Source organism: Rhincodon typus, chromosome 28, assembly GCF_021869965.1.
Source record: "Rhincodon typus isolate 14 chromosome 28, sRhiTyp1.1, whole genome shotgun sequence".
Taxonomy (NCBI): domain Eukaryota; kingdom Metazoa; phylum Chordata; class Chondrichthyes; order Orectolobiformes; family Rhincodontidae; genus Rhincodon; species Rhincodon typus.
In genome coordinates this window covers 36,377,251-36,398,777 of record NC_063359.1, presented here as the reverse complement: position 1 = coordinate 36,398,777, position 21,527 = coordinate 36,377,251, and the positions used below count along the sequence as shown (strand labels likewise).

The 21,527-nt window shown below is 42.0% G+C and overlaps 1 protein-coding gene across 3 annotated transcripts in view; it reads right to left on the bottom strand.

The window, feature by feature from the left end:
* Positions 1–9,056, bottom strand: part of gpsm1b (G protein signaling modulator 1b) — a 229,250-nt gene extending 220,194 nt beyond the window's left edge. Inside the window, exons 1-2 of one of the 3 annotated variants that reach the window (XM_048613487.1) lie at positions 8,604–9,056; positions 6,081–6,140 (exon numbers count right to left, since the gene is read on the bottom strand). Coding sequence is in view for 1 of the 3 variants with exons in the window: in XM_048613486.1 (XP_048469443.1) it covers positions 8,604–8,610 (7 nt within the window). In the remaining 2 variants the exon portion in view is untranslated. Of the gene's footprint in view, positions 1–6,080; positions 6,141–8,296; positions 8,316–8,603 lie in introns of those variants that run through there. The other 2 variants (XM_048613486.1, XM_048613488.1) reach the window with 2 other exon arrangements.
* Between the last annotated feature and the right edge of the window lie 12,471 nt (positions 9,057–21,527).

Sequence of the window (21,527 nt, the reverse complement as noted above, 5' to 3'; positions counted from 1 at the left end):
TCACATAATAAGAACTATTTAGCAGATGTTATCCATTGCCAAATCACATCTTATGTTGGACACTGTGTACAGATCGTATGTTCCAAGGTTGGTGGATCATACCAAACAGCAAATCTCCAAGGTACTGACTATACCCAACAAACCTATGCTTCAAAACCTCTCAACACAGCATGCAGCATGTGATGTGATTCTTCAATAGGATAATTTTGCAAGTGCCGTCCAGAATGTACAAAGAATTACATCAACAACCAATCTTGGATTGTTAGTCAGGCTTGCAAGTTGGCACACTTGGGTGCAACGTTCCTTCTAAGCTGCCACAGAAAAATTACAGGCAATGTTGGCGGCAAGAACGGGAAGCTGCAAACATTACAACATAGGGCCCTGTTCTTTGTGGACAGATAGAACCCGCTCTGCACCTGTTTCAACTCAAAAAATGTGACCGTTGTTTCCTGGCTCCTTTCTCAGATCAATCCCTTTACCAGTCAGATTTGACTTGCCTGGTTGAAAACAAAAAAAACAGGGCAGTTAACTATTAGTCATTGTCAACTGATGCATTCGCTATGGCAGTATCTCTGCCGAAGTCACTTGCTAACCAATCATATAGTATATATTTTGTTTTCCCCTTACATTGGTATTTCTTGCAAATTATCCTGATGAGAACAAGACAAAAGGCTTTAATGAGATGCACCTTTTTTCATGCTGCCAAATATTAGACTAAATCATTTAGGATTCATGGTTTCTTGATTTCCCACTTCCATGTATCTTACATTTCTTCTCCACAAAATTGTAAATTACTTTCAGGCGAATGCAAATCCTTCTCAGCCAAAGACAAGGTTCAGCAAAATAAAAAGTTAACTTGAGCACACAATCTTTAACATGTTTCTTACCCTTCTCAAAAGAACAGGATAGAGCTAGGACAATGTCATCGATGCAAATGGCACTTGAACGCACTTACTTACAATAATCCAACAATGACAACTTTTCTTAAGTTCTTTGTGGACCGTGAAATACTTTTGGACACCCAGACGTCATTAATGGTGCTAAGAATTACAAATCTATTTCCATTTTTAATTGACTGCGGAAGGACAATGGATAACCAATCATATGTTTCTTGATCTCAAATTAGGAACCAAAACAAACCAGAACAGCAAGCTGAAAACGAAACGGTGGATATGAAGCAACGTGGCTCAGTGCCCAATGCGGGGGATTTATTACGTTCAAAGGCAATTACATTGATGCAATAAATGCTGGCAGATGGATTTTAACATGAATGAACATAAGGCAATACCTTCAAGAAACATGGCAGATATGAAATTTCAGCACATTGATAACTAATTCAGACTAAAGGTATTTTAATTCACTACTCATGATTTGAATGGTATGGTACATGCAGAGTCAAGATCTTATACAGTCTTCAGGCAAACTTAAGAAAGGATGGGGATGAACGTCCCCGAGTGTCCACAAGTAAAGTTATTGTAAAGCTCAACAAATATTCTGTCTCTTTTTTTCTATTTCCATTGTTGTGCTCTTGATGCATTTTGAGGGAAGCTAAATAAACTCAAAAGGAGAAAAAAAAGAAACATTTGGGCTGATAGGTTTAGGTGAAGAGAGCTTGGAGACAGTTGATGTAAGTAAAGTCAAGTCAAAGTGTTCAAAATTGAAATAAACTTTTCAGCTTTTAGATGCAATGGAGACTCTTGGGTGTGCAATCAAAACACGGACAACAGGCCTTTGACTAAGCTGGACTAATTTCTGGGATGTGGCGATTAGTGTACAGGGAGATAATAAGTAAAGTGATCCTATATTCCACAGAATTTTCAAGAATGAAGCGATCCAATTGAAACATCATAAAATTATTAAACAGGCAGCCAACTGTGGTCACAACAAATTATTATACATCGGCATAAATACAACTGGACATGCACAGAGCAACAGTTTCAAAGTATTGGACATCATTGATCTGGGTGGTGCAGTGATAGTGTTCCAACCTCTAGGCCAGAAGGTGTGGGTTCAAGTCTCAGCTGCTCCAAAGGTGTGTCGTAACATGTCTGAACAGGGTGATTAAATATAACAACGTTTGACACTTTAACACCATGCAGTCAGAAGTGCCGTCTTTCCCAGGTAAAATATCTTGTGGCACCAACAAAAGCAAGGGAGTCCTCTCAGTTTCCCAATCAACATTTAGCTATCAAACATCACTTTAAAAAAGGACTAACTGCTCATTTAACACCTTGCTCTTTGTGTGACTTTGCTGCGCGCAGTTGTTTGTTTATCTACATAAAATTGTGATCTTGTTCCCTGTACACAAGAAATGCTTGGAGAGGTGAAAGCATTTGATTGCAGCTTAATGTACAGAATTCCAACATGAAATGCTTAAATGCTTTTCACCAGACTGTGACTTCCTTATGTCCCAGGGTGTGACCACTACATCTTCACTCTCTGCAAAGTGCACAGAACTAAATCCATCATGAAAATAGCTACTGCAGGGTAAAAGAAAAAGATACATTAGACCACAATGAGTCATTTAGAGATACATTTATCTTCCCCTTCCCACTTATACACTACAAGCATAAGGGGATTTTGTAGTCACATGTACACAATTATTCTTCGTTAAAATCTTCTCCCCCAAAATTTGCTGAGGGAACAATTTAAATCAAACTAAACTAAAATCTAAATAGCCCAAGTTTCTTTCCACTGTAATTAAATAAAGTACACCATCAAGCCAAAGAAGGAGATGGTGGGTCAGATGGCCTTAAACACTTGCTTGGAGAGGTTTAAAGAGTATTTTAAGAGGAAAGAAAACTGTTAAGACAGCAAGGTTTAGGGAAGAGAATTTCAGAACTTAACACCTTACCAAATAAAAAAACTTCAAGATGCTCTTGAAGCCGCATTTTGTGAGAATAGATGTTATCTTGGATGGTTGTAAGGCTAGAGAAAATTGGAGGGACTGCTGAAATACGGAGCACTGAAGTCATGTAGGGATTTGAAAACAAGGATGAGGAATGTACTGAAGGAGGAAAGATTAAACCGTGGACAGATGTTGTTCATCAATGAGTAGAAGGATGACAGCTACCAGTAGCACAGTGGCACAGTGGTAGTGGTAGTGTCCCGACCTTTGGGCTAGAAGATCTGGGTTCAAGGTCAGCATGGTGGCTCAGTGGTTTGTACTGCTGCCTCATAGCACCAGGGACCCAAGTCTGATTCCAACCTTGGACAACTGTCTGCATGGAGGTAGCACATTCCTTCTCATTCCCCTCTCCCTGATGTCTGTGTCCTCCAGATGCTCCAGTTCCTCCCACAGTTCAAAGATGTGCAGGTTAGGTGGATTACCCATGCTAAATTGCCCATAGTTTGCAGGAACGTGCAGGAGAGGTGGATTAGCCATGACAAATGCAGGATTACAGGGACTGGATAAGGAGGGTGGGCCTGGATGAGATGCTCTTCGGACGGTCAGCGTGGACTCGATGGGCCAAATGGCCCGTTTCCACACTGTAGAGCCCCAGATGTGCCTCAACGCATCTGAGCAGATTGATTAAAACAATTAAAAAGTTACCAGTGGGAACCCCATTGTGCTGCAGCGATTGTGTTCCTACCCCTGGACCAGGAGGCCAAGGTTCAAATCCCACCTGCCCCAGAGGCATGTAACAGCATCCCTGAACAGGTTGATTAGAAAATACCTGTAAGTTATCACCCTGGGAAAGTAAAATAACAGAGGTGTGACCACTACATCCTCACTCTCTGCAGAGCGCACGGCACTAAATCCATTATGAAAATAGCTGTTGAAGGGTTGAATAGAAATGCATTAGACCACAACGGAGTTAAGAATTCCTTTGGAACTGGTTCTGAGGAAGTGGGACGGGTCCAACTTGTTCATGTCAACCAGATATCCTAAATTAATCTAGTCCCATTTGCCAGTATTTGGCCCATATCCCTCTAAACCCATCCTATTCGGTACCCATCCAGATGCCTTTTAAAGGAAACTCTCACTGAAAACAGTACTTGGGTATGCATTTAATGTTGCACTCTAAATAAATATGAAACTGAGTAAAGATTGACAATAGTATCCTCCATCACCAACTGGCTTTCTGGATTTGAACAATATCTCACTCAGCCACTCAAGCCTCTTAGCTTATAGCTGATCTGTATCACAACTCTATTCACCAACTTTGGTTCACTAACCCTTAATAATATCGAAGGATATCAAAAATCTAGCCATCTTAGTTATGGAACTCGCCATTTACTTTCACCTCCTTAGCCTTAACTTCCTTATGGGTGAGAATACCAGATTTTCAGTACCCTTTGCGTGAAGTACTTTAAAGTATTGCCATTCTTTTTAAAAAACAAGCATCCCCACAGTGTGGAAACACACCATTCGGTCCAACAAGTCCACAGCAACCCTCCAAAGAGCATCCCACCCAGACCCATCCCCTTACTCTATCCCTGTAACCCTGCATTTCCCATGTCTAATGCACCTAACCTACACATCCCTGGATGCTATGGGCAATTTAGCATGTCTAATCCACCTGACTTGCAATCTTTAGACTGTGGGAGGAAACCGGAGCACCTGGCGGAAACCAGACACAGGGAGAATGTGCAAACTCCACACAGACAGTCGCCAGAGGGTGAAATCAAACTTGGGTCCCTGGCACTGTGAGGCAGCAATGCTAACCACTGAGCCACGGTGCTGCTCCCAAAATAAAAACATGCTTTTGAGGCTTTTCAGCTTATGCTTGTCTGGACAGACGCAAGAACACCAAATTTTAAAAGGGATCAATAATCTATACTGTATCAGAAACAAGAATGCTAATTTGTTGACATGTGGACCCTGATTCTCCATTGCAAAACGTCAATTTAAAATTTATAATGATGTGTCATACAGTTATAGAGATGTACAGCAAGGAAACAGACCCTTCAGTCATCCATGCCGACCAAATATCTTCAATTAATCTAGTCCCATTTTCCAGTATTTGTCCATGTCCCCCTAAACCCTTCCTCTTCATGTACGCATCCAGATGGCTTTTAAATGTTATAACTGTAGCGGCCTCCACCACCTCCTTTGGCAGCTCATTCCATACACGCTCCACCCTCTGTATAAATAAAAATTGCCCCTTAGGTTCCTTTTAACTCTTTCCGCTCTCACCTTAAAACTATGCCCTCTAGTTTTGGACTCTACTACCCTGGGGACAAGACATTGACTATTCATCCTATCCATACCCCTCAGGATTTAATGAACCTCCACAAGGTCACCCCTCAGCCTCCAATGCTTCATGGAAAATAGCCCCAGCCTATCCCTATAGCTCAAACCCTCTAACCCTCCCTGTTAATCTTTTCTGAACTCTTTCAAGTTTCACAACATCTTGGTCGAGATATGCTACACAGCTTGCAACAATCCAGGTTTTTATAAACTGAATTCAAATTTCATTATCTACCACAGTGGGATTCAAACGCATGGTCCCAGAACATCAGCTCAATTTCTTGATTACCAGTGTAGTGACACGACCACACTATCACCTCCCCACACTGTTTGCCTAGAATCCAATGTTGGATGAGCAGAAATTGCCTCAAAATACTTGGAAAGCTGAAGTGATCGTTTTTGGTTCGCATCTACAAACTTTATTCTCTGGTCAACGCTTTCATTCAAGTGTCTAGTCATCTCTCCCAACATCTCGTTCTGCAGCTGGATGTCAAATTTCTTTTTTTTCATTGCTTCAGTTAATCCTTGGAATATTTTGTAATTAAAAAAATGTGCATCGTAAGTGTAAGTTGCTGTGGTTCTTGGAGAAAAATGCAAGAATATGCAGGAAGAAAAGGGTAATATTTGAACCAGGCATTAAAAACAGAAAATACTGATAGAAACAGACCTAACATTTTGAGTCCAAAGACTCTTCAAAAGAGAGTTTCTCCAGCATTTTAAATCTGCATTTCAAATTTCCAGCATCCACAGTATTTTGTTTTTATTCAACTAGATATTACACAAATGGAGTCAGTACAGCCATGATGGCCTGAATGGCCTACTTCTCTGCCTTGATTCTACAACTTTATTTACCAAACTTATCAAGCATAGTTTGTTCAACTTTTACCTTCATGTAGAACATGTCCAAATACAAGCAAACTCCAACTTTAACCTCTTACGTACAAGCCTAGAAAGCAAGCATCAGCAGAACGTCAGAACTGATATTCACCAACTGGACATCTGCATTTCTGAATATAGGCCACAGGCTAACAATGAAGAGCTGGATGAAAGTTATGCTGTTTTTTTCTGATCCTCAAACCCAGGGACTCAGAAACCCACGCCCTCCCCTCAGTCGACCTCCACTAACTAAGTTTCCCCTGACAAATGGAACATCAGCCTTTATTTCAAAGGAAATGAAGTATAAAAGTAGGGAGGCTTTGCTAAAACTATACAATGTACTTGTCACAGCACAGCTGGAATACTGGAATTCTGGGTTCCTTATCTAAGGAAAGTTATTGTTGGATTAGAGGCAATCCAGAGAAGATTCACTAGGCTGGTTAGAAGTATGGAGGGACCATTTTATGATGACAGGTTGAGCAATTTGGGCCTGTACTCATTGGAATTTAAAAGAATGATGTGATCTTATTGAAATATACAAGATTCTTACTGGACTTGATAGGGTAGATGCACAGAACTGTTTCCCTTTGTGGGAGAATCACAACAGCATAATCTCAGACTGAGGGTTCACAAGTTTAAGACAGAGATAAGAAGGAATTTCTGAGGGGCATGGATAGAGTAAATAGACAAGGTCTTTTCCTCAGGGTAGGGGAGTCCAAAACTAGAGAGCATAGGTTTAAGGTGAATGGAGTAAGATTTAAAAGGGACCTAAGGGGCAACTTTTTCATGCAGAGGGTGGTGCGTGTATGGAACGAGCTGCCAGAGGAAGTGGTGGAGGCTGGTACAATTACAACATTTAAAAGCCATCTGGGTGGCAACATGAATATGAAGTGTTCAGAGGAATATGGGCCAAATGCTGGCAAATGACACTAGATTTATCTATGATATCTGGTCGGCATGGACAAGTTGGACCGAAGGGTTTGTTTCTGTGCTGTATATCTCTATGACTCTATGATTAGTGAATCAGAGAAATTGCTCACTGCAGAGCATATTGGAGCCTGGGCTGTAAAGTATATTCAATGCCAAGATTGACAGATTTGATTTGATTTGATTTATTGTTGTCACATGTACTGACATAGTGAAAAGTGTTGTTTTGTGTGCTCTACAGGCAGATCATACCATACAAAGTGCATCAGCCAGAGAGAAGGTGCAGAGAGAGAGGGCCCTTTAAAAGTCTGATAACACTGGGGAAGAAGCTGTTCTCAAATCTGCTCATACATGCATTCAAACTTTTATATCTTCTGCTCAACGGAAGACAGTAAGGGAATCAAAGGTTATCAGGAAAAGGCAAGAAAGTGAGGATTATTACACCAGCTATGATCTCAAGGAATGGTGGAACAGACTTGATAGGCTGAATGGCCTAGTTCTGTTCCTTCAACTTTTGGACAGAACTAATTGTAGCATCAATCCCTGACTGGCTGTGCTACAGGTTGCAATTCAATCTCCATAACCATGCTGAGCTGCTTAAGGCAACGGTGCCAAGTTCACAGGCTGATACACACTGTTCTCTATCCATAGAACATGAAGGTCTTAAATATACTCTAAGAATCAGGTTCACCATCATCCCATACCAGTGGCCCTTTTGTAAAAAGAATTTCAGTAAAGAGAGCGACATCTCTTATCACAGAAAATAAGTTCTGAAGTGGACCTGCAAACTGCTTGGATGATTTTAAACACAGAGAACAAAGCTTTTAACTTGTTGCCCAGTTGATACGAAACCACAAGAGAAACTTGCAAGTAAACAATGAGTCCCTAGTGTCTATTATTTATGTAAACAAATCTGAAACCATTTGCCAGCTCAAATAGGCCACTGTAAGCATGATAATACAACACAGGGAATGTTTTAAAAAGGAGTGAGGCTCGTAGGCTATACATGTGCTAGGTTCAAATTTAAAATACTTGAACATTAACTGCGGTTTTACAAGTTAATGGGTGCTGTTCATTTCCTCCTGTCAGCAATTCAGGGTCAACAGCGTTGATCAAACAGGGTAACTTATCCTGTATTTCCCACAATTTTCCTCCCTTTATAACTAAAGCCCAATATCACAGAGGAAAGACCTGACCCCTTTGGTTCGATTGAGCCTCAGAAGACAAATCTTTTATCAAGGTCACAAATCTGGAACGGCTGGCCGCCGCCGCCTCGCCTCCTACGGCTCGGATTCTTACTTGGGGCCCAGGTCTGATGCGAGGCCTCGATATCCGAAAGTAAAGTGCGGGACGAAGAACAAAAAAAAACATAAACATAGTCCTACACAAAAGAAAATTAAAAATAAAATAAAAGCAACAGCTAAATAATCCAAAGTTAAAAACAAAAATAAATTCAAATTGACGATTCCCAGGTGCCGCGGTTTCAGGGATGGGGGTTGAGGGAGCAGAAATGTAACACTTTTTGGTCATTCATCAAACTTGTTTGAGGTTTTCTTCACGGGAGAGGGCTTTTAAAAAGTTTTAAAGAAACTTTTTTTGTACTTACTGTACATCTTCGCCGGCAGGTGACTCCAAATCTCCTCCTCCCCAGAAAAAAAAACTTTTTATTTGCAAAAATGTTTCAAAACAGACAATCAATCGGATACAATGTTTCCTGGTCGAGACCTGCCACAGCCAGAAGCCCCGAGTCTCCGCGATGTACCCAGCAGAGGAGCAGAAGTGAACGGGAGAGAACCAGCTCTCTCCATCTGCTTCCCCAGACCCTCCCAGTACCGGCACCGGCAGTGGGAAGCCGCAGGCGATTCACTCTAGTTCCTGCTTTGAGACGGAGCTCAGAGACAGAGCGAGCGAGGTAGTATCAACCCACCCCTCCTCTAGATCCCACTGATGATTATAATTTCCATTTTTATCGTTTCTTGAAATGCAAGATCGCCACTCATCATTGCGTGTTGTGGCGGGTAAGAGAAAAGGGAAAGTTTTTACAAAGTTTTCTTTCTGAAGCAACCGTGCCACCTGCAGTCCACATTGTTCCAATGGCAATAACCTCGCTGCATTGTGGCTGCTAAAAATGGTCATTCCCGTTGAAATTGGGACCAGTGATCGAACTATTTCAGGACTTTTTTTGTCCTCAAGTCAATTACGCTGAATTTTGCAAGAGAGTGCATTTGTTTATTTTTAAAAACCGAAGGAACTGCGCTTGCTGTAAAACAAACAAATTGCTGGAAAAACTCGGCAGATCTGGCAGCCTCTGTGGAGAGAAATCAGTTAACCTCGTTTCTGAAGAAGAGTCACTCGACCTGAAACGTTAACTCTGATTTCTCTCCACAGAGGCTGCCAGACTCGCTGAGTTTTTCCAGCAATTTCTGTTTTTTGCTTTTGTTTATTGTTCAGTTCCCCCAACAAATTTGACAACACGGAGGGGCTCAAACTTCTCTCAGTCAATAAAATAACTTATCAGGGGCGACACGCACTGTTAACATTGCGTCGCAAAATTGCTGGATTGTCTTTCCTATTGAAGTGCAACTTTAATAACTATTAATAGCTTTAATAACTATTAAAGTGCAATCAATGACGAACTGGAGAGATCTCCTCGACTTGTATTCACTACCAAGCCCCCACCACCCCCGACAAAATACATGGGACTATTTAAAAAGCTGAAAATGGATACTGACTCAAGATTGTTGTGACACTCGTAGTTGACACTCGAACCATTGTTATTTTTGCAGAAAATTCTACACCAAAGAGTATAAAAGACATATTTATTAAATAGTGGAAAATAAAATAATAAACTAACAATTTAGGGCGACGAAGAGATACAATCTGATGTGCAATTGGCCTCAGGTCAGAGAATGGTTTGCTCCCCAAACCTTAGCATTACAATTGAGCAAGCTTGACCTGGACTTCCAAAAAAAATTTGAAAGGTTTTTTATTTGCCTTGTTGAAATTACAGCAGTGTCTACATTTTTTAAATAACTTATTTGTTTGTTAAGAATCACAGAATCCCACAATTGTTGCAGTGCAGAAAGTCATTCTGCTAATTTGTGCCCCTGTGAATGAACATTATGACTTCGTGCCATTCTCCAGCCTACTCTGTGCCTTGTTTATATTCAAATAATTATCCAATTTCTTCTCAGATGGCTCAATTGAACCTGTCTCAGCCATATTTCCAGGCATTGCATCCAACATCTAACAACTCACTGTGGGTAAGTGTTTTTTTTTCACCTGGCTTCTGCTTCTTGAAGCCTGCTCTGGGATGGACAGTGGGGTCATGAAAATATAAATTCAAGTCTGTCATTTCCTGGTCCTGGCATTTCACTCAGCCATTCCAGAACAGAGGTTGAAGAATTGAGTCATTTCTGCACCTCCTAAATTGTTCCTTGAAATTCAGTGAACATTTTCTAACTTTTCTTTCCTGTTTCTTATTTCTCCCTCCCACACCCCCTGGCCCCACCATAATGCAATCTGGAAATGTAGGAACAGGAGTCGGCCATTCAGCCCTTTCAGCCTGTTCTGCATTCAATGTGATCATGGCTGATCTGTGGCCTAACTCCATATACTTGCCTTTTGCCCATATCCCTTAATACGTTGCTTAACAAAATGTATTTTTCTTTCTCTTGTTTTGAATCTGATAAATCTCTAATTGACCCAATTTCCTTCACCGTCCTTTGCCTGTTTCTTGTTCTGTGCTTAAATCCGATTAAACGAGAAGATTACATCATTTCTCCCATTGTTCACCAGGCAGGGTCCCAGATGCTCTGTTGCTCACATAATTTTCAGCACAACACATCATTCAAACTGAGGGGGAAATTAATGCGAACAATTGGGGCATGGGATGATGCCGCACTTCTGCAAATTCTAGGTGATTAAATCAACTTTCAAAGTTAATGATACTTCCAAAAGAAAAAAAAAATCAAAAACATAATTTGTCTTGGTATTTTTCAGAAAAAAAATATCTGAAGATAAATCTTATAAAAAAAAAATTCTGGGAGAGGATCTGCAGAGCATCCTAGATGAAAGGGAGTAGATGTGTGAGCAGCTGCTGGGGACTGTAGGAGCGAGTGCTTCCCCCAGATTAACATGGATAAAGGTAGGGGAACCCTTCACGTCTAGTTCCCCTCCCGTTGACAGGAGGCTAATGCAAGGAAAATGTATAATGCCTTGACGAAGGCAAAGAAGTTCAACATTTTCAGAGCATCAGTCATTACCTTTTATCAAGAGTACAAAAAGAACTTTTTTGAAGGGAAGGTTAAGCGGATTGTTGTTCATGTAATTAAAAAAAGCAGTGTCCAAAAGTAAGAAAGTAATTAAATGGGCTGTGGGAGGCATGCTTTCTCCTCTGATGGATTTGACAGCTTTCTTTTTAACTGAACTGAAGTTTCAATGCTTGAAAACAAGCCTCACGTATTTAACAACGTTTTTCATGGAGATCGATATTTTCAAGAAGAAGATACATATTGATGTTGCCACTGAAGGGATCAAGGGACGTGGGGGAAGGTTGGATGAGGGTATTGAGTTTGATGATCAGCCACGATCACAATGAATGTCAGAGCTGGCTCGAGGGGTTGAATGGCCTACTCCAGCTCCTATCTTCTATGTTTCTTAGGCAGGGCCTACCTGTTTTCTCTTCACAGAGCCAGTCAACATTTCTCATTGAACGTGGGTGCAGTTTGGGGACAGGGATCCCCTTCCATAAAGGACCATAAGGATAGGCTCCTGCTGTCCAAAGGTTTTCACAATGCAGCCGCTATCACTTCTCACATGGTTGGAGCCAAATCTATGAATGTCAATGTTTCTTGGTTTGCCTTTCAGGCACACAACTTCAAGGTAAGGGGGGATATTTGTGAAACGTATGTGATCCACAGGCTGCATGTTGAAAACCATAATTTTCTAGGAGGCCCAGGAAAGAAAATTATAATAGGGATATGCTAATGCTGCAAACGACAAGATAGAAGCATTTACAATCATCAAGTGCCAAGTGGATGATTCATCTTGCCCTTCTCCTGAGGTTCCCAGCATCACAGAGGTCAGTCTTCATCCAATTTGATTCACTCTTGGTGATAATCAAGAAAAGGCTGAAGGTACTCAACACTGCAAAGGCTATAGGCCCTGACAACAGTCCTGTAACAAGTTCTGAAGATTTGTGCTCAAGAACTATCTGCGCACCTAGCCAAGCTGCTCCAGTACAGTTACAACTGTGGTTACTACCCCAAAATGTGGAAAATTGTCACGGTACATTCTGTGCATAAAAATCAGAACAAATACAATCCAATCCAGATTATTAACCCATCAATCTATTCTAGACCATCAATAAAGTGATGAAAGGAATAATTGACAGTGCTATCAAGCAGCACTCGCAAAGAAATAATTTAGTCATCAACACCCTGTTGTGGTTGCATTTGGCTTCTGACCTCATTACAGACTTTACCCAAATGTAGACAAAACAGCTGAACTCCAGAGGTAAGGTGAGCATCAGTGGTGGAGGGAGTGGCTGCTTGTGGATGGAGTACCTATCAAGTGGGCTGTTTTTTCCTGGTGGTGTCAGTTTCTTAAATGTTGTTGGAGCTATACTCATCCAGGCAACTGGGGAGGATTCCATCACTTTCCTGACTTGTGCCTTGTAGATGGTGGACAGGCTTTGGGGAATCAGCATATCATTCTTCAAATGACTCCAGTAAAGATAGAATTTAAGACCTTTACATCATTAGGTCATATGACATGATATGGTGATGACATAATGAGCATGTCTCTTAATGGTATACTGGCTGAAATATATTACACAATATAAGCCACACACCATCTTGCCAAGGAACTATATCACCACTTGCTGGGTCAAAATTATGGTCCTCTCTGTCTAACAGCATTAATGGGTTTACCAAGACTGCAGTGGCTCAAGAAAGTGGCTGACCACCACCCTTTTGAGGGCATTTGAGGGTCAGCAATAAATGTTGGCCAGTGATGCTGACCCCCTGTGAACAAATAAAAAAATACAAGCATACAAATTTGGAGCAGGCGTAGGCCATTCAGCTCCTTTTGTCTGTCTGCCATTTATTAATGACCTGATTGTGGCCTAAAATTCACAAAACTGCCAGCCCAGATAACCATTGACACCCCTGTTAGTCAAGAATCTACCTGCTCTGCCTTAAAAGCATCCTGGGGAAGAGGGAAGATCATTCCAAAGACCAATGACTCTGAGAATAAACATTCCTGCTCACCACATCTTCAATGGGAGACACTTTAAGCTTTGTCCCCTAATTCTAGTCTCTCCCCTGAGGGAAAACATCCTTTCTGCATCCATCCTGTCAATTCCCTCAGGATCCGACATGTTTCAATAATATCAACTCTCATTCTCCTAAACTCCAATGGATCAGGTCCACCTTGTCCAAACTTTCCTTATCAAATCCCAATTATCAATAAAGTGAACCTTCTCTGAACTGATTCTGACAGATCTATACACTTTCTTAAATAAGGAGAACAAAACTGTATACAGATGTGGCCTCGCCAATGTTTTAATATAGCTGCAGTAAAACATCCTTAGTTTTATATTCCATCCCTTTGCAATAAAGGACAACATTCCATTTGCCTTCCTAATCACAGGCTGTGTCTGTGCACTAATGCTTTTGTAGTTCATTTGCCAGCAAAGGCAGATGCCTTTGTGCCCCTCTCCATTTAAGTAGAGCGATAGTTGGAATGAACTGACTTTTTCTATGTTGTGCATCAAATGTGAAACTGACTGTTATGTTCTGTGCATTATTGTAACCTTTTGTTCTTCTCACAGGTCAATCCCAGGACACTGAGGCTGAGCAGGAGGAATAGGAGAAATGACAGGACCAGAAGGATGAAGAGGAGAATATCTACAATGGGAGGAGAGGGAAGAAGTGTGGCAAAGTGGCACTGTAAATGCTGTGTCCATGTCCCATCATGGGGGTGCTGATGTGATAGGGGTGCCTAACTGTGACCAACTTTCCTGTATCCCTCTGGGAACCAACTGTCATCTGTCTCCCAACCCCTCTAGCCTCTTTGTGAGAGACACATGAGTCTACAGTCTCTGTCTCTCTCTACCCCCACCACCCACCCACATCCCCCCCCACCCCCACACTGCACCCCCCCCAACCCCGGACCAGGCAGTTGCTTATGTGACAATTGATAGGACCCTTGCAGTCTGGAATCTGACCCTACATCAGTGAATGAGATCTCACTGAGAGGAGAGTAAGATGAATACCTGGCTTGTAAGTAAGGGTTGAAAATCTGGACTGGTGTGTGGAAGACTAGAAATAAGACTGCAAGAGTCAAACAGCAAGAAAGGTGTCAACAGAGGAGCATCTCGAGTGCCTGTGAAATCTGGGAAATCCATCAGCCACCAAGTTACTCTCCTCTCTGTGACAGTCAGGAAGCAGCTGGAAATCCTCTGCTAGCTGCTCTCCTGGCAAGTGACGCACTTGCCACAAGAAATGCCTCCTGCAGTTGACATCACTGCCCTTCCTTGTGGAGATCATTCTGCCCATGAAGAGAATGCTGCTGGCCAGCAGGAAGGGAGCAATCTCCAGTGATCACCTCCTTGCACACATCATATCCCGCAAGACTTGGTGCTCAATGCACAGATTCTTCAGAATCACTGAGGATGATTCCCTACTGTGCTCCATCATATGAGGTGGCTATCTGTCCCTGTGGGCCCACAACCCCTTGAAGCAACAATGTGGAACCAATTTCCAACACCCTCAGAGCAACGGACACATCAGATGTAGGCATTGGCCCAAGGATTTTGCATGTAGGAAAATGAGGCATGAGCTCAAAAAGTTAAAGACTGTTGGCTCTCCTGAAGAGTCTACCTCCTCCCACATAGCCTGGACTGTTTCACAAAAGCCTCAGAATCTACTAAATAGTTTGACCCATTTTTACAAGTGTTATTCTTTTGGAAGTTGCAAGTTGTTGTGTAGTGTTATTTATTAGGATTGATGTTGCTGGTGTTAAATATTTCCATAAGTGCGGTTGTTGACCTGCTTGTTGAACTGATAAGTTTGTTTGCAGACGTTTCAACACCATACTAGGTAACACCATCAGTGCGTCTCAGCGAAGCATCGGTGTTCTGCCCCATTTGCTATTTATGTCTCAGTTTGCTGGGGTGGATGGCATCATTTCCTGATTTGTTTCTTAGTGGTTGGTATATGGGATACAGCTCTACATTTTTGTTAATGAAATTCCGGTTTGAGTGCCAGGCCTCCAGAAAGTCTCGTGCGTGTCTTTGCTTGGCTTGTCCTAGGATGGCTATGTTGTCCCAGTTGAATTGGTGTCCCTGTTTGTCCATGTGTATTGAAATAAGTGATAGTTGGTCATGTCATCACTCCTGTCCCTCATGAGATCCCTAACTGGGGCCATTAACCTGAGCCAATCAGGGAGTTCTGGCTGACAGATATAAAGAGGAGGTTCAGAGAGTCTCCTCATTCTAGGGATTGGCTCTGAGCTGGCTGGTCACAGGCCATGTAAATAAAGGATGACTTGGTGACAGGATACAGGCTGCTGTGCAGTTATTTCAGATGGATAATGTCTCATGCTACTTACTTGGTAAGATAGTTTTTGTAGGTTCAATTGAACAGTTACACCAGAAATTTACCTGTCTTTCTAGTACAAGATGATGAAAACAGCCAACAGTGTGAAATTATGTGCTGCATTATAAGGGGATGATCTTTAGCTCAACACAGGGTTTTTTGAAATGCCTAGTTATTATATGTAATTAGTGAAACTATTGCAAAGAATGAATAGTTAATTTTAAGATGTTTCTGTTCCTTTCCAATGCTTTTCAAAAAATCAAATCTTTGTTACCCCTCAGAATTTTGAAGAGTTATTCAACCTAATATTGAAAGGGCCCTGATTCCCTTGAGCTATAAGTGATCACTTACTGGAACCAAAAGGATAAAACAAGAGGGAACAGGAATCTTTTCTTTTTCTATTCACCTACATTGTCCTGTGCCTTCCATAAGGGAATGCTTGAGAGCAATAATAAACTGCATTTATACAGCAGCAGAAACTTATCTTCTAAGTCTACACATTTTTTTTACCACTATGATCATATTCTTTGATGTCATTAGAATCTAGTAATCCATCGATTTCTATTTTGAACATGTTCAATGATTGAGCTTCCACAGCCCCCAGGGATAGAGAATTCCAATGATTCCTCATTCTCTGAATGGAAAAATTCCTCCTTTCCTCATTCTTGAGTTGCATGCCTCTTATTCTGAGGATGTATCCTCTAGTTGTAGACTCACCAACTGGGGGAAAGATGTGATCCACATTCATCTTGTATTGTCCTGTAAGAAGTTTGTGAGTATCCATTGTGATGTCTGTAAAAGGTTTTGAGACAGTTCTGTCACTCACTACGAGCAGAGCCTTGGAAGACCTACTAGTATTCTAGAATAGAATATGCCAGAGCATAGTGGGAAGAAAAAACAATGTGGCCTTAACAATAACACTTTGTACATTTTTGACTTTAGAAGGATATTTACAGCTTGGCTTGCTCCATAGGAGCTGTACTGGATGTAATCTTCTTGTTGTCTGCTTCATGCACCACAACAATTAAGGTATTTTTTAGCAAGGTCTATAGTGTTTTTTTTTGCCAGACACAATTAATCACATTAAATACATGGGAAGCATCTGTTACTCTGGGCTGGAAATTTCCACATGCTAAATGCCTAGGGCTGAGCTACAGTCCAGCTTTGGCAAAGCACAACAGCCCTTCAGTTTGTTTACCTCTCCATCACTAATCTCTTGTTGTGATTCCTTTTGGCTTCTTTGCAGATCATTGCAGCTGCTATTTAATCAACTGACCATCTATATTGCTGAAAGGCCACCAGTGCCAGCTCAACAACTCTTGGCAGACAGTTTTCCCTTTGAAGCGGGCTGTCGTTGCTGAAACAAAATATTCAATGATTGACCAATATGTGCAAAGGCAAAAAAGAGAGATTAAAGAAGGATGCTAACATTTGGAAAGGATTTAAGGCCAACAATTCTAATGACTTACTGGGCAATGAGCTCCTGTGTCCAGTGCCATCTTTCAAATGTAGATCCAGGTTAAGCCAAGTTGCTGGGGAAGATCTCTTTAATATGAATGCAGGTGACCTTGCATTCAGTACATTAGAAGCATTCTGTGACCAATGGGCAGGGCTGAATACATCATTACTTCCAAAATGGGTTTGGCATTTGAAAGTTTTACCAAGTGGAAATTCCAGGCTGTCATTAAGGGTCCACTCCTCTTTCGGGAAAGTTGGATGATACTTCTCAATTGCTTAAAATTGAGGTTGATAAATTTGTGCTGACTCATAGAATCAAGGGCTATAGAGCAAATGGACATTGTGACTTTTTTATTCATTCATGGGATGGAGGCATCACAAGCTAGGCTAACGTTCATTGCTGAGAGGGCAGTTAAGGGCCAACCACATTTCAATGAGTCTGGAGTCACACGTAGGCCAGATCAGGGAAGGAAGGCAAATTTCTTCCCCAAAGGGCAGAAATGACCAGGTGGGTTTTTAACAACAATTATTGTTCAACACAAATTAACAACCACAATATTAAGCAAATGGTTATTTGCCACAATTGGGTTAGCTTTTGATAGTGGATTTAGTAGACGTCTGTGGTGATTTTGTGATGTTGACAGCTGATCTGAGGACTGAAATTGCAGTGAGATTTGTTCAGGAGGCATGGTGGCTCAGTGGTTAGCATTGCTACCTCACAGTGCCAAGGGGCCGGGTTTGATTCCACCCTTGGGTGACTGTAATTGTGGAGTTTACAAATTTTCCCTTGCCTACCTGGGTTTCCCAAAATGCTCCAGTTGTCTCCCACAGTCGAAAGATGTGCAGGTTAGATGGATTGGCCATGCTCAATTGCCTGTAGTGTGCAGGCTAGGTGGATTAGCCAGGGGAAATGCAGGGATAGGGTGTGGATCTGGGTGGGATGCCCTTCAGAGGGTCAGTGTGGACTTGATGGGCCAAATGGCCTTCTTCCTCACTGTAAAGATCCTATGATTAATGGGAAATAAAAACCAATAGTCCTAAAAGCACTGAGCAGGTCAGGCAGCATCTGTGGGGTGAGAGACAGATTTAGTGTTCGAGATCAATAACCTTTCCTCAGGTTTTTAATCGGAATGGAAAGAACCTGACAGGCTGGGTGCTTCACAGGGAGGGAACTGGAACCAGGAATGTTTCTTTGCTTGAAAGTGAGGATAGGGAATACAGTAATTCTTTGGGAATTTGAATGTGACATTGACATGGGTCCAATTCATAATAGTGACAGGCTCTCAAACCTGTAAGGACAACAGAGGCCTTGCAGTCTCAATCTCACTGTTGCAGTAAAAGCTAAAAGACAGAGAGGGTTTATCAAAAAGAGGCTGCCTCCCCAGTTGCTTTTTAAAGCCTTTAATGAATAAGCATAAAGCAATCTAACCATTACCTTCAAGATCTAAAGGGGGAGGGTGGTTAATCACGTCTGGAATGTCACTTTCAGCTGCAATGGCATTGGCAGGGAGGACCATCGGCCTATCTACTGGCACAGCAGTTTGCAGAATGGTGCCCGTCTAAAATCTCTGAATTAATTTGGATCCGTGCCACATTGGGAATCTGGAGGCTGCTTGGAAAATTCTGCTAGTCTCTTGTTTTTTTTTCAAGACTCTTAATGAGCTTACTGAGCTGCCATTCTCTCGGGGATGATCAGCCTCACTGTACCTGATCCCGTCACAGTCAGAATGCTGGCACTGGGAGTGGGATGAGGGAAGCTGACATGCTGGCCATGTCCCGTTCCTGACCTCTGCATGATCTGAAGAACACACCTGTTAAACTTTGCTTCTCTCTTCACAGAAGTTCCTTAGAAAGGCTGAGGATTTCTAACATCTACAGTGGAGTCATAGCAGCCTACAGCAGAGAAAACAAGGCCCTTCACCCAGTCAAAAACCTAACTCTTCTAATCCCATTTTTGGCACTTTGTTGCTGTTATGAGGGCTTCTGCCTCTACCACTCTTAAGGTGTCTACCACTGCCACCTTACAGGCAGTGAGTTCCAGATTCCCACCACTCTGTGGAAAAAAAAAATTCCTACATCCCCTCTTAAACCCCCTGCCCCTTACTATAAGACCATAAGATATAGAAGCTGAATTAGGCCCTTCGGCCCATTGAGTCTGCACTGTCATTTGAATATGCCTGTTACGTTTCCCAATCCCATTCTCCTGCCTTCTCCCTGTAACCTTTGATCCCCTTACTAATCAAGGACCTATCTATCTCTGTCTTAAATACGCTCAGTGACTTGGCCTCCACAGCATACTGTGGCAATGAGTTCCACGGATTCATCACCCTTTGGCTGAAAAGATTCCCCTTCATCTCAATTCTAAAGGGTCATCCCTTCACTCTGAGGCTGTGCCCTTGAGTCATGGTCTCTTCTACTAGTGGAAATACTGTGTCCATGTCCACTTTATCCAGCTCTCTCAGTATTCAGTAAGTTTCAATGAGGTCCCCCATCCTTCTAAATTCCATCAGGTACAGATCCAAAGCCCTCAACTGCTCCTCATATGACAAGCCCTTCATCCCCGGGATCATTCTCATAAACCTCCTCTGCAACTCGTCCAACACCAGCACATCCCTCCTTAGGTGCAGGACCCAAAACTGCTCACAATATTCCAAATGCGGACTGACCAGAGCCTTATACACCGCATGCAGTACATTCTTCTCTTGTGTTCTAACCCTCTTGAAATGAATGCCAACATTGCATTTACCTTACTAACTGCCATCTGAACCTGCATGTTAACCTTAAGAGAATCCTGGACTGGGATTCCCAAGTCCCTTTGTGCTTCAGATTTCTGAAGCATTTTTCTATTTAGAAAATAGTCTACATGTCTATTCTTCTTACCAAAGTGCATAACCTCACATTTCACTGCATTTTTTTTATCCGCCACCTCTTTGCCCACTCTCCTAAGCTCTCCAAGTCCTTCTGCAGCCTTCTGCTTCTTCAACACTACCTGTCCCTCCACCTATCTTTGTGTCATCTGCACGTCTGCAAACTTAGCAACAATGCCCTCAGTTCCTTCATCAAGATCATTGGTGAATAATGTGAATTGTTGTGATCGCAATGCTGATCCCTGCAGAACTCCACTAATCACTGGCTGCCATCCTGAAAAAGACCCATTTATCTCTACTCTCTGCCTTCTGCCAGTCAGCCAATCCTCTATCATGCCAGTACCTTGCCCCTAACACCATGGGCTCTTATCTATTTAGCAACGTTCTGTGCAGCACCTTGTAGTAGCCTTCTGGAAATCCTTAAATCCATATTCCCTGGTCATTGATCCTTTCACCAAGGGAAAAAGTTTCTTCCTGTTTACTCCATCTATGCCCCTCACAATTTTTATACATTGGATTGGCTAGGGGTGGGGAGGAAAGGTGGTTTTGAGTATGGGATAGTAAGGGTTTGAGCCAAAGATATGTCAATAGCACTTTTATTTGTTTGTTTTTTCACAAGATGTAGGCATTGCCGCAAAACCAACATTTGTTGGAGATCCCTCTTGCCCTTGAACTGAGTAGCTGTTAAGAGTCAACTACATTGTGGTAGGTCTAGAGTCATATCATGTTGACTCAAGGACAGCACTGTTCCTTCAATGGGTTTTGATGGTTTGATGGTCAACTTAGTTAAGACTAGATTACAATTCCAGGTATATTGACCGAGTTTAAATTCCACCAACTACTGGTGGTGTGATTCAAACCCCTATTCTTATCATTAGCTTAGGGATTTTAAAACAAAGAGAAGCTCAGTAGATCTGGCAGCGTCAGTGGAAAAAGAAACAGACTTAATGTTTGAGTCTGATGTGATTCTTGTTCAGAATTAGTCCAGTGATATTGTCACAAGACCACAATGTTCCCAGACTACTGGGCACCTTGGCTTTGCAATACGATTTTAAAAAGGGAAGAGTTAAGGATTTTTTTGGAGATATGTTTGATACCTTGGATGGAATTTCTATTCACATCAAACTTTTATTAATGTATTTGTGAGAAATAATGGCAACATACTAGTTTATAAACATCTCTTTGTTACCTTATTCTGTTTTTCATTTTTGTTAATCATTCTGCTCTATTTGATTGCTCGACTTTCCAGTGTGGTGACTGAGTTTGCTTCTTGTGTATTTATTTGCCCAATAGTTGCTGCTTGAGTTAGTGGAAGGATTGAAAAGTACAAAAGTGGGAAGGGAAGTTTTGTTTGTCTCTGACTGTTTGCTGTGAGTGATTTGAATGTGAGCAATCTTGTCCCGCTCTGCTGGTGAGTGCGGGAAGAGGAGAGGTTGCTGGCTGAAAGCCACAAACTGAGCTCGGTCCCTTTAAAGGTTTCTTTGCCGCCACTTGTGGCGCCCAAGGCAAGGTCGGGAGGGGAGCCAGCTTCCTTCGAGCATCGCCCTGCCTCCGGGCAAGACAGCAAGGCACTAGCAACAGCCGCAGGTGCCCACACAGGAG